The sequence below is a fragment of the Camelus bactrianus genome, chromosome 7, assembly GCF_048773025.1.
Source record: "Camelus bactrianus isolate YW-2024 breed Bactrian camel chromosome 7, ASM4877302v1, whole genome shotgun sequence".
Classification (NCBI taxonomy): Eukaryota; Metazoa; Chordata; class Mammalia; order Artiodactyla; family Camelidae; genus Camelus; species Camelus bactrianus.
This window is the reverse complement of record NC_133545.1, coordinates 408,447-422,131: the sequence shown is the minus strand read 5'-3', so window position 1 is coordinate 422,131 and position 13,685 is coordinate 408,447. Positions and strand designations below refer to the sequence as shown.

The window sequence follows — 13,685 nt, the reverse complement described above, 5'->3', positions numbered from 1 at the left end:
AGTGGAGGTTTACCTGGTTCGCTGTACAGTTCAGTGGAAAACTGACACTGTCCACAGTGAGAACAGAGGAGCCTGACAAAGAACAGACCCCTGAAGTTTCCTCAAAATGCACCCTTGTCCCTCGTATCCATGGGGGACTGGCTCCAGGACCCACACGGGTACCAAAGCCCACGGAAACGCACGTCCCATGTTCGGCCCGACACAGATTCAATCAACCTCAGACTGCAGCGTGACATATTAATCAGAAAACCCCCACGTGTAAGTGGATTCATGCAGTTCAAACCAGTGCTGTCCAAGGGCCAGCTGCCGCTGGGTTTAGTCCCCGGCGTGGACGTGAACAGTGGAGCTGCTTCTGAGCTCAGGCGGCAGCCTTCCTCCAGTGAAGCCGGGCTCTTGCTGCTGCCCCCACAACCTTCCCCGGGGGAAAAGGAAGTTCGCAGCTGCAAGGCCATCCTGCTCTGTTGGACCACGGCTGGTACGCAGCCCACTGGGGCCCCAGGCGGCATCTCAGGGGTGCTCCAGGGACCCTGCCTGGGATCGGGGGGCCTCCCCACACACGCCGTCCTCCTCCTCCACCAGCCCTGTGACTCCTCGCTCTGACCCGGGTCCTCAGTGGGTCAGTGGCTCAGTCCACCGCTGTCAGACACAGGGCTCTCTCTGGGGTCCTTGGCAATGAAACGGCCCTAGATCTTGTGCTTCAGTAGGAAGCGACCGAGCTGACATAAAGTGGGGTCTCTGGATGAAGAGGTGAGCTGGCCACCAGCCCCCAACAGAAGCCAGGATGGCAAGCCCCCAAACGGGAGGCTGTACTTCCTGGATGGTTCACATTTTATTCCAACCAAGTATATAAATCTCCTAGGCTGAAGGCCCTTCACTCGTTTTGAAATGTTCTTACAGTGAGAATCTGAACTTTACAGTGTTGTTCTGGAGGTCAGAGTGCTGCGTGATGAGCAGGAGCAGGGAAGCCTGGTGCTTCTGGTGCAGGGATGCATTCCCTCGCCTCATCTTGCTGCTACAAAAACCCTTAAATTAATGACTGTTCCTGGTACAGATGCCTCATCTGATAATCAGCATTCCTTAGTATTTCACTGACATCTTATACCCACCCAGAGAAACAGGGCGGGGACGAGAAGGGGGGCCGCGTCCTAGAAATGCAGAGAACATCGACCCTGGGTGCTAACGGGGCCAGGACAGGCGTTCAGATACAGTCAGCACAATGGCGCACATTTGTGAAAACGGGCATTCTTCAGTGTCACTGCTGAAAACAGAGTCCGATCCCAGGGTAACCAGAGGGATTCTGGAAGAGCAGCTGGGCCAGCGGCCCGACTTTCAGCAAGAGCTCGCCCCCACTTCGTGGCCACGTGTATTCATTCCTTGAAGACTTTTAGGCAAAGAGAAGCCCCGTGTCCCCCTTAGGCTCCGTCTGGGTTGGTCTCGGAGGCTTAGTAACCTCCACATGCCCACGTCTCAGTCTCCTTACTTAGAAGTTGCTTGTAAAGTGATGAAACTGGAGCAGGGTCCTTCCCATCTCTGAAAATCTACAACTGGTTCATTCATTTATTCAGCAAAAATGACTGCGTGTATATATTGAGATATGCCCTCCTTACACTGACTTACAACTAAGTGTCTTTGGTGTATGGGCTCCCTCTGCAGCCTCACTGGGTCCGTGGCAAGCGGGCCGGCAGGTTCTGAGGAAGGAAGGGTGAGCGACCCTCCACCGGCCCCTCAGTGCACCGCCGCTCCCCCGTGCCCAGCGGCATGATCTACGGATCCACCGTAACCGAACAGAACATGAACCGGATTTGAAGAGATTCTTGCAAAGAAATCACGGACGGCTCATGGTGACACGGAAAAGGGGCCCAGCCGACACTCCTCCTGGTGGGAGATCTTCAGGCAGGACGAGGTGAAAGGATCAGCGATTCAATCAGACCCCACAAGCAAGTAGCCAAAGAGGCTAAAAATCACCTGTCAGACTTTCTCAAATACGGACTCGCGCATTCTCACTAACACTGGACAGCTGCACACTGTGCCTTGAGACCGCAGACCATGACACCCTGAGCCACTGAGACTGAAACATTTCACAGCTAAGCATCTGAAACAGTACTAATACTTTTCGTGAGTACAGAAATGCTTTGTAGCTTCAACGGTATTAACTAATCACTGATAATGTTTAATTTCTCATTCTCTTAAATTGATTTTTAATTTGTTTGGTAGTAAGCATTAGTTCAATAGAACATGCATGTAATTGGCAAATACACACACTTACACATGTATGTGTATACGGGCACACATATACGTGGCATGGGCCATGGCCATGAGGTGTGGGGAGTTTCTAGCAGAACAGTGACAGGGTCAGACCTCAGGCGGTCACTCCACTAGGACTGGGCGGGCTGGAGGAGGCAAGACTCCTTCCTATTAGGGCTGGTTCTGCACCACATCAACCCGTCACCTCTGCCCCTGCACGTGAGCACACGGCCAGCTGCTTCCTCCCAAGACCCCACCTGCACCAGGGCTTCTCGGCTGGCCTGGCTGGCGTTCCGGCCAGTTCTCTGGGTGGGCAGCCTGTCCACTGCAGGGCATCCAGCACCCCTGCCTCCACTCCAGAGGGTCCAGCCGCACTCCACGCATCCTGGCTGGGACACCAAAAGTGTTGAGAACCACCGGGTTACATAAAGGAACTACGCCCTCCTCTCCAGGCTGAAAGTTAACACAGCCCTCCGCCTTTTATTCAAAGGATATAGTCATCCTTCTTTATTCATGTATTTTATAGAGCAAAGCAGCATCTTTTGATATCCTGGAGGAACTCTGACAACATTTGGAACACATGTACCCAGACCTGGGTAGACGCTTTCAAAATAAGGCTTTGATTTTGGAGTTAGCACCCATTTAATCTTCTACAATCTTTGTGGAACGTTTTACGTAAGATCGCCTCTAACAATCTGGAACATTCTTTTTTCCCTAGTGTTTGACTATAAATGTAACCCGGATATCTGATGTTCTTTCAGAATTCCTAAGGAAAACATTTACTCATTAAGCAAATGCTGCATATTCTTCAACAGTATCAATGCCGACCAAACACATCAGGTTTTAACATCACCAGCAGACCTCCTAATTAATGTACTACTGTGTCAATAATGTAGTTTCCTGGCGCCCTAAAATGCATTTTACATCTGTATCTCACCCCCTCAAAATGTTTGGAGAATAAGAAAAATTCTCAGCTCGATTGCACGCACATCTTTACCTTTTCAGAACAGCACTAAATCAAGACATGCTTTGAGAAGGACGTCTTCCCAAAGAGACAGAGCAGGTACAACCAGCAGGATCTGAATTCGCAGCTAAGTACTGCACTCTTCGTTCCTAACACACTCACCACGTTTCTCACTCACAGAGTTTTCACTCCCAGACTGGCCTGTTGATACTGCCTCACTGGCTGTCGCGTGAATTCCAGGCGGTGGTTTGAAGTGTGCCAGCAGAGTAACCCACACAGCTCTGGCTATTTGGTCTGTGTGCCCGCACCCACACCCTCCCAGACGAGGGGGAGCCGAACCCTAAACTCCTCATCATGACGCCTCAGGGGCGCGGCCGTCAGAAGGCGCCGTGGGTATTAGGGAGTAGGTGGCCCTGCTTCTAGAAGACGGCCCTGAGAATCCAACCTTTATTCTGAAACATCATTTTTCCACTTAAGAAGGGTTTCTACACTCAAAGTCATCAAAATGGTTCCTTCTGCTGAAACTCCCAGCAGGGCAAACCCACGCAGACGAGTGCTTTCTGGGTTTCAGCTTCCCCACTTGTGTGTCCTCTTGAAGCATTTGCCCCAAACAAGACAAAAGCGAACAGGAGGCCTAAGGCCTGGAGTGGTCACTCCCAGGGGAGCAGACGCTGGCTCAGCTGGGCGCTGGGCCGCCCTGCACAGGACCCTGCCTGGCTCCTGCCGCAGAGAAAGTCGGCCCACGCCTGATTCTGCATGAGAAGAAAGTCTCTGTTCCGTTGCATTTTTTTTTAGCACATTCCAGGCCTCAGGTATGACACAGACATTGGCTGGGAACTTGGAATCCTTGCTGGGTTCACCTCAGAGCGTGCCCCACGGGAGGGCCCCAGCCCCCATGTCGGGCACCTCTGCCTCCCCTCCCCAGGGACCCCGAGGAGCCCTACGGCAGCCGGGGGAGAGCGAAGGGGGCGCCTGTCCCTGTCACGCTCTCAGAGAGAAAGGCTGCTGGGAGAAGCAAACCACAAGGACGGGGCGCCAGCCAGAGCCCAGCAGACCTCCCACAGGAGCCCCACGGCCCGAGCAGGTCGCAGAGCTCACGGGACCTGACAGACCTGCAGGCCTGTGGACACCAGGCCGGCAGGTACCACCCCTCAAAGCGCAGTCCAGATGTCACCAAGCTCCTTTGGGAGAGCGAGAAGGCCAAAGACACAGAGAGCAGGCTAGGCCCGGTGGCTGCTGGACACCAGCGAGGCACAGCCTGGAGGTGGGGGCCCTCCCCGTAGAGGGGCCTTGGTGGAGCCTGGGCCACAGGAGCAATGCTGCCAGAGTCAGGCCGGGGCAGTGAGACCCCCACTCTGCCATCACTGCCATGGCCCAGGCCTCGACAGCCCGCGGGGCAGCACGTGGGCCTCCCTGGACAGTCCTCACTCTGGGACAGCTGCCGCGGGGCTGGCTGGGGTGGGGTGCGCTGCCCTGGCTGTGTCGCCCATGGGAGGCAGCAGCTCGGCACAGCTGGGTCCCCAGCGCCATGTGTGACCCCAACACTTCTCTAGGGTACGTAAGTCCCTCAGTCCCTGTCGTCAAATATGTTTATGCCCTGGTGAAAAAACAAAACTCCAGACACTTAAAAAGACTGCAGTCTAGACATTTCAAACATACCCCAAAAAAGGGCTCTGATTTTTGCATCTATCAAATATCAATATTTAAATATTATTTAAAAGAAAGTGTTTACTGTTTTTGAAAAAGAATATGCACTGTCTCCTTTTACTGCACTTCCCATGCAAACACGTAAGAAGTCCGTATGACCATCATCTAAACCTCATTTCTTCTATCCAAGGGCCTTAAGCTCTTTGAAGGGATGACATGGAGGGACAACCGACTGTTACCGAGCTGACTCGTCCTCAGTGTCAGAACACAGCCCGACTGCATCCCACTTGGGTGTGAATATTTTTTAAACACGCTCATTAAGACACACAAGTGATATTATTATTTTAAATGGTAATGATTTTGCAAAAACCTCAGCAGTCAATTCAGCTACAGCAAAGTAACACTGTTTGCAATAAGAACACCGGTCTGTCATCTGGCCACCAGCCTGGAGAGGCCCAGCTTCCAGAAGTGGCCGCCGGGGCTGCTCTCACCAAGGGCTCTCCCGCCATTTCATAAAATCCTCTCAAAAGCACGAAGAATTCGGTATTTTGCTTGTGGTATAAATTCAGAGAGATTTGGGGGAAGTCCTTTCACTTCTCCTGACTTCCAAACCAAGTGCAAACGGTAAAGATTACCAGATGGAAAGACAGGGGAGCCCTCGGTCCCTCAACGTGCGCCCTGAAATGCTGTCTTTTCTCGCCTAACGTGTGTTCTAGACCCACAGCCACACACCCCACCACGTGTCTGGAAGCCGCCGACAGCTCCTGGCTCTGCTAAGGCCCTCTCTGCTCCACAGTGACCATGTCAGGGACTCGAGGCCAGAAGACCCTGGTGAGGCGGGGAGAGGCCGAGGGAAGGCTTGGTCACAGGGTGGGCTGGGCCCTGGGGGCAGACCCTGCTCCTTCCTCGCTGCAGTCCCCTCTGTGCTCTGCTCAGACAATGCTGAATCCAGGTGGAAGTTTGGTGATCTGAATCTCGGCCTGTTTTCAGGCAAAAGCAGAAAAAGAGATTTAAGAAGTCCCCAAGTGTTTTTTGGTAAAAGCAGAGGTGCCTCTCGGGGCAGAGATGGCTTGAGGCAGGAAGACTGGTGGACGGCGGCTCACGCTGCTTCTGCACCCGCACTCCCGCCCCCGACCTGCCGGGGAAAGCTGCGCCCTCCCTGGCTGCTGCGCCGCATCCGGTGCCACGGACACCGGCTATTTCAGAGAACACACGTCCCCGAACTGGCTTCGAGACGCTCCTCAGGTTAATTACTGCTCTGAGCTGGACTGAAGCCACAGCCCCAGATGGAAAAGGCACCGGCCTCCCAGGGCCACCTTTAGAGGCTGCGCCATCATTTACACGTTGACTACGTTTTGCTGTCGGAGTCAGAACTGACCGCACTGTTAATATAGAGGCCTTTTCCCTTTGGAAACCAGGTCAACCTTTCTTTTGAAAATTCCTTCCACCAAACAAACGCTATCCAAACACATCCTTGTACCGTACGTGGGATGGCGCAGTGTGACACAGACTGCCCACGTCACGGTGGGGTGGTCCACTCTTTCGTCTACCAGCTGCCCTCTGAGAAGGCTCACGGCTGACCTGAGTGACCCATCCCTTGCCCGTCTGCCGCTCTAAATCTCAAGCTTAGATGGAACCTACTCTTACCCTTTTTCTTACGAAAGTTATCCCTCCTTCATCCCTTACTCTGAAGTGGACTTTTTGTTGGAACAAGTCTCAAATGAGAGCTAGTTTCTTTGGTGTGTGTATTACTGCATTTAAAAAGCCCAAGGGGAGCGCCGAGGCATTCTCAACAGTTCACGGACGCAGCAACCCGTGCCTTCCATGTGGCGCCTGCACTCCTGCCATCGTGGGGAAGCTGAAGGTGTCCAAACACAAGCCAGCCCCTTCCAAACATCAAGATCCCCTCGGAGAGGCCAAAGGATCGAATCTGACACCAGAACAAACCTCAACACAGGAAAGCAACGCCTTCCCCCAGACGCCCGTGTTCCTGTGGAGCTGGAGGACAAGCTCTCACAGCACACAGAACCCTTCCGCTAGGACCCCATTCTGCAGCGCTCTCCCTGCCCCTTCCTGGGGTCATCTGCTGGAAAAGGACAGAATTCTGAAGGCCGGAGACCTGGGGCCAAGCCCAGCACTGGGTGTCCACGGTGGTTTCTTAGCCACGCCAAGTCTCAGTCTTTCCATCTATAGAACGGAGACAGAAATGCTGGCCCATCACAGCTAAATGGGGTATACACATAACCACTCGCAGAGAGCTCAGGGGTTGCCAGGGCTGGGGGCGGGCTGCAAAGGGGAGGCGTGGGGCAGCGTCAGGGGGATGAAGCTGTTCTGGCCTCTGGCACTGGAATCTGTACAGAGAGCCATTCACCTAAGGAAAAAGCTCACTTCCACTACGTGACAATTTTTAAGTAAATTAAAGGGACATCACCCCAATCTATTTTATAACTGTTAGCTCACCCCACCATCCAGGCACCATGCCCCTGAACAGCCCCACGGGGCAGAGGGCGTGTCCTTGCATTTTCTGAATCACAGTCAATACAATTGGAGGCAACAGATAAAAATCAGTAAAGCAAAAGCCCTCTCCTCCACCTCCACACAGGAGGGCGGGTACCAAGTGATCATCGCAGAGCCCTCGAGGCCACCTCCCCTCCTCACGTCACACACACGGGGGCCACTCTACATGCAGGTGGACCTCACGCTTCAGGCCCCAGCACCTCTAGTCCAAAGTTCAGTTTCTTAGACTAATATGGGAGTCACCCACTTATCAGCTCAGAATAACAAACAAAAAAGTTACTTAACATGTGAGCATAAGTGTTTCCAGAAGAGCCGCACCTTCTCCCTCCCTGCCCTGGACATGCAGACGTTAGAGTGGTGGTGGCTGAGCCAGAGAAGGTGCGAGTTGAAAGAGAAAATTCCTTCTTCCTCCAGCAAACTGTCTCCAGCCAGCAGACAGGTGCCCCGGCTGTTCCCTGCTTCTCTAGCTTTCTGGCCTCCTGTCAACCAAGATCTGAAAAATAAGTCCAGCTGCACCTACGTTTATGGAGGTCAGTTTAGACTAATGTGAGAACAGCTGCCAGGCGCTTCTACGTGACGCAGAGGGCTTTCTGCCATGAATTCAACTGTTTGCTTTCTCGGGAGATGAACCATCTTGTCAGAAGAGACAAGCTGGGCTCTCAGTCAGCCTCAGCAGGCCTGCACCTACCTCCCACATCTGGATAAAACCCATTTTGCCCATTTCTTAGGCTTTTCTTCACCTCTCCACATATAAAGAATCCTTAAACTAGCAGTATTTGCGCATACCCAGGCATATCGTGAATACCTGCTATGCAGAGTTAGAGGGTCCTTTTCATTTGGGCCACATTCAGTTACAAACACTTTTTCATTAAAAATTTTGAAATTCTAAGGTGATGAGCCAAGACATCGTGGTGCTGGAAACCCTCTTACTAATGACAGCTCGCTGGCCCTTCCTCACCCCATATTCCTGACTTTCAAAACCCAAAGAAAAGTGGGTGAATAACTATATTCACTAACTAGGTAAAATACTGCATGCAAACAACAGAACAAGGTAAACTCAGAATGCAGAATGCAGAAATTATTACCACGGAAAAGAACCAATGAAAACCACAGAGCTCCTAGGAGACATACCTGGGGGACGAGCCTCGAGCTGCCTCCCGCCCCGAGCCGCGGGCTCTCTGTGTCCCCCTGCCCTTATGCTTCCCGGCACACAGAGGGGACCGGCGGGGCCACACCGGCACCGGGGGAAGTGGAGAGCAGACAACCACAGACGCAGCAACCCCTGCACCGCGCAGCGGGCACCACTGGCGGTGCCCTCGGTAAACCAGGTGCAAAAACAGGTCAGCTTTTAAAAGAAGGGCTGCAAGGTGCTCAGACACACAGTGAAGCTGCACGAACACAGGGGACCGTCTGGAACCCTCTTCACATGCCACACATCCCTCCTGAGTCTGACACATTTAACTGTGCTCTCTGGACACAGGAGACAGCCGCGTCACCGTTCCACCCCACGCCCTGCATTTGTGGGGGAGCCCACTGTCTGGCACCTCCCTTTCCCAGAAGCCTGGGGTCATCCCTGTGCCCCAGTCCCTCTGCCCGGGACGTCAGCACCTGAGGCTGCAGGAGCCACAGCAGGAGGAGGAGACAACTGGGCGGAAAAGGGCTCGCAGCCCAGCGGGGGGCAGGTGGCACAGGGGAGGGGCGGGCTGCCCATTTCCATACAGCCCACGAGCTCAGCGCCGGACCCCAAGAAGTAAAGCCTGATTTGTGCTTTCCTGGCAGGAAGGATGCTTTGATTTAAAAATAAAGCATCATGCCATCTCGTTGACAAAGCAAGGCTGCTTTGACTCCTGCTCCCGGCAGCTCTCTCCCCAGCTCCGTGTGGGCAAATCAAGAGGCAAAAACAAAGGAGGGAAATGGGAGCCTTCTTCAAAGCCAGGTGCACTGGCTGGGTCTGACTTTGGATTCTCCAAGCAAAATTTGCATGAAAGGTTGACCCTATCCTTTGGGAAGTGAAGTTCCTATTTCTTTAGCAAAAGAGGAGGACCTTTTCTACAACTGCTCGTCAACGTGGGGGCCGCCAGAGCAGGTTCACAAACGGGCCTCCCTGTAACTGAAGAATGCCTTAGGGACAAGAGGCTCCTGTTCACGGCGGACTTATGGAAAGCACTGAGCACCTGAACAAAAGGACATCCTGAAACCACAGAGAAAGGCAGAAAGAGGGAGACGGAAAACCCAAAGATGGACACACGTGAGGAGAAGAGTTGCTCAGCAGCCGGTGTCGTTTTGCCCGGCGAGCCACGGTGCTCTGGCTATGAGCAAGGCTGAGTCACACCATGGTGGGGGTGCCACATCCCTGCCCCCTTCAGCTCTGACAATAGTGCCACAAGCAACAGGCACTGTGTGCCTCAAGGGGCCTTCTGCACCAGAAGGATGTGGGCAGAGCCGGGGTGCAGGTCAGGAAGGCAACAGGATCACAGGAAAGGGTGCCCTGAAGAGCAGAGGCAGGACAGCCACTGTCACTGGGGTGCTGCCCACAGCTGTGGTGGAAACAGGGTCACGCCGTGGCATGTGGATAAACTTGGACACAGGAGTTTTGTTGACCCAGCGTTTCAGCAAGAGCTCCTTCACCAGCTAAATGTGAACAGGCCCCTGGCTCAAGGCGCGGCATTCTGTGCAGAAAGAACTGGTCTTGGGTCTGGTGATATCTGGCCCCTCATTCAACCCCCCAGCTTTACGATACAAGTGAAGAGCAAAACTTGCATCTCCTGGAATCGTGCCTTCTGTGGGCCTTCAGTTGAGGCTGAGCATTGAACTGCTAAATAAATACCTGGGCACAAGTGACATGGCTGGGCCACATCTAAGGCAGAGACAGCATTCCTCGTACACCACCAACAGGAAACTGAGGTTGGTACGATCACGATCAAACAAGACCCAGGTGGCTGAAGGAGGAAACATGGCAGCATATGCCTTCAGGGGCGACCATGGCTCCCCTGAGCTGTCCGGAGACAGGATGTGGATTCCAAGATAGGGTAGCAGCCCTCTGGGTGAGGATGGTGCAGGGAGAGGAGGCTGGGTGAACAGGACCAGGAGCATACACAGGCAGACAAGGCTACCTGAGACCTCAGGTTGGGTCCCCAAATGGGAAAACCACACTTCCATCTCACTGTCTGTACGCACAGTTCCTCAGGATACAGAAGTTAAACCTGTCACCTGGAGTCCTTGAGACAGTCCTAACAATGCCGGGGCCCTACTGTTGTCCCACATCAAGGCTGCACCTAGGAGGCTCCCTTGGGGCACACAGTGAACAGAGGGGGAATGAGGCGCCCCTTCCTCATGACTCAACTGTGCTTGCAGCCAAAACACCATGGCTGCGTCAGGCAACACGGCCCAGCAGCTGAGCAGCCCTCTCCCTTCACATCCCTCCGTCCCTGGGTTTTCCTTTTTTCCTTTGCTCCCGCCCTCAGCACCTCCCCCTTCCTCCTTTCTCTCTGATTTCTAAATAACACTGTGAACTGGCAATTACAATGGAAAGAGAGAAGTCGAGGACCAGCCCCCTCCTCATCCCACTGAAGCTGCCTCCCCTAGGAGGCTGACTGGCCGGTGTCAGCTAATCCTGGTCTCTCTGACCTGTGTGCATGTGGAGGGTGGCGTCTGGCCAGCTGAGCAAACAGCCCTCGCACAAGGTGATATGCCAGTTCAGCCAGAGGAAGGAAGGAACACAGCCCAGCAGAATCGGACCGGTGCACTGGTTTGGGGCAAGGTCCTGGAGGTCAGGGCAGAGTGAGTGAGGCCCCCAGGCCTCCCCAGGTGGGGCTCCCCTGGCAAGGATGACTTGTGCCTGAAGTGGCTCTGACAACATCGCCCAGGATGTCGGGGACAAGAGCAGATACCCACCCCGGGACTCCACCCCAGCAGGCGTAGCTCTCCTCTGGGAGCACCAGCTCTCCCTCAAGCTGTGCCAGGCTCCCCACCTGCCAGGAAGTGCGTGAGGACCCAGGACAGCAAGGGAGAAATTCAGGGCAACTGGCCCATATTGGCCAGAAATCTAGGGAGACCGCCTCCCCAACGCTCCCTGCAGTTTGTTTGCTTGGGACTGGGACAGTGAACCCCACGGGAGACCAGAAGGGCAAGGCCAGGATGGGAGGGGGAGACCGGCTGAGGAGGCCCCTCTCCCAGCCCTGGACCTGAATTTGACTCAGTCTGGTAACACCTATTATTCTAATCTATTATGTTCAGTAATTCCGGCCTCAAAACCACGGAAACGCTGGCCTTTACTGGCGTTACGGTAAACCTCCGAAACAAAAAAAAGATGCGCGCGGAGCGAGGTCCGTGGGGGACAGAACGTTCCCTGGGTGGAAATGGTGAAGGCCGTGCCTGAGGGAAGGCGATCTTGGGCTCGTCCCCTCCCTCGTCCTCCCACTCCTGTCACAGAAGGAAAATGTCCGTCTGATTGTGCGGAGCTGGCCCAGGAGTTCGCGTGGTGACGCGCGGGGAGGAGGCCGCGGAGGACGGCGCGTGGGGCCGAGGCCGCGGGGGAGCCAAGGACCCACGCCCGCGCGCCCCTCCCAGTCACCCCAGCCGCGCACGCGTGGGTCCCTCCCCGCGCGGCCTCCCGGCGCGGCCCGCGGCGCACGCGGCACCAACACGCGGGGAGCTCACCCACGCAGCGCTCGTCCCCGCCGCCCCGCGGCCCCCAAGGGGCAACGAACTGCTGCCGCGCGCGCGCCGGGAGCACCCGCGGACCCCGCGCCCCCCGCGCCCCTCCCCCACCTCCCCTCACTCCCGAGACGCCCCCGCCCTATTCACGCAGGCGCCCCCTCCCCCAACCTCTCCCCCTCGCTACCTGGGCGCCCCACGCCCCCTTCTCTCACCGAGAGCCCCTCGCCCCCGCCCCCTCACTCGGGCGCCCCTCCCCCACCTCGACCCCCGACTCCGACCCCCACTCACCGAGCAGCCCCGGGAGCGGGCGGGCGCGGGGCGCGGGCGCGGGGGCGGCGGGCGGGGCGCGCGGCAGCAGCAGAAGCAGCAGCAGCAGCGGGAGCGCGAGCGGCGGCCCCATGTTGGCGGCGCTCAGTCCATGGCGGCCGCTCCTCCCCGCGCTCCCGGCGCTGCCGCGGCTTCAGCACCGGACAGCGCCGAGGGCCCCGCCCCCGCCGCGCCCGGCCCCGCCCCCCGGCACGCCCAGTCCCGCCCCCGCCGCGCCCGGCCCCGCCCCCGACACTCGGCCCACCTTGCAGGTCCCGCCGCCGACACGCGGTGCTCCCCTCAGGTCCTAACCCCCGCCCGGACCCCCCCCCCAACAGGGGAGAGGTCCTCGCCACCAGCTCCGGCCCTAGCAGCTCCTCCGCCGCGTCTGGGGGCGCCCAGCCCCCCCGGGCCCCGCCCCTCGCCTCCTGCCGCCCCTGTGGGCTCGGAGCCTCGCCTCCCCCGCAGTTTCCTCGGCCCCTCTCCACCTGCCGGGCCCTGGCCCACCACCCACCTCGGTTACCCCCCCCGCCCCCGCCCTTCCCGCCGGGTCCCATGGAGTCGCACTGCCCTGCCGGCCACCCCTCCTCATGGCCAAGTCAGAATTGCACTTGCAGCGTGGGCAGCACGTGCCCCCCACCCCTGAAAGGGAAGGGCCGTGGGAGCCTAACCTGGGGGGGGTCAGTGGGGATGGAGCTGCGGCGTGGGAGCCACCCCGGTCCCGAGGTCCAGTCCTCGGGGTCTGGAACCCACAGTCGGCATATGGCCAAGTCAGGTCAGCTGGGGGCCCTTCTCTCCTCCCGTGGCTGGCCCTCTGCTGGTCCCTGTCCAAGGCTCCAGCCAGGGGCGCTGGGGACCTCGTGCTCCTCCCAGGGAACTTCTACTAACTGGAGACCTGGGCATGGAAGGGGTCCTTCAGTGGATGGGGGCTGTGTGTCAGCAGACAGTGTGTGAGTGTGGCTGGCAGGTGAGGATGAGTGTGGCTGTGCTGCGTGTCCCACACACCCTACCACAGGCTCGTCCCCTCCGTCACCCCGTGCCTGCTTCAGCATCTGGCTCCCCACCCTCCTCTGACCCCAGGTCAGCTCCCATTCCCATGGTGCCTCCAGCAGGCTTCCCGCAGCCTTCCCGGAGCTTCCCCACCCTGACAAGGCTGGGCTGTGCAGGCTTTGGGGCTGGGCCTGACTGTCCCACAGTTCCCAGGCCCCTCCCACCCACCCTGTTCAACAGTCTCAGTGCCTGCACCCAAGAAAGCAGTCCTGCTCCTGTGTCTCCCCTGGCCTGACAGGTGGGCAGGGAGCCTATCTTTGACCCAGATGGAGGTCCACTCTGCAGGGACACCGTACTC

The 13,685-nt window shown here is 56.7% G+C and overlaps 1 protein-coding gene across 2 annotated transcripts in view; it reads right to left on the bottom strand.

Moving 5' to 3' along the window:
* Positions 1-12,484, bottom strand: part of PTPRN2 (protein tyrosine phosphatase receptor type N2) — a 519,553-nt gene extending 507,069 nt beyond the window's left edge. For both annotated transcript variants that reach the window (XM_074366632.1, XM_074366633.1), the window contains exon 1: positions 12,320-12,484. In XM_074366632.1, coding sequence (XP_074222733.1) covers positions 12,320-12,431 — 112 coding nt within the window. In that variant the 5' untranslated portion in view covers positions 12,432-12,484. The remainder of the gene's footprint in view (positions 1-12,319) is intronic.
* Between the last annotated feature and the right edge of the window lie 1,201 nt (positions 12,485-13,685).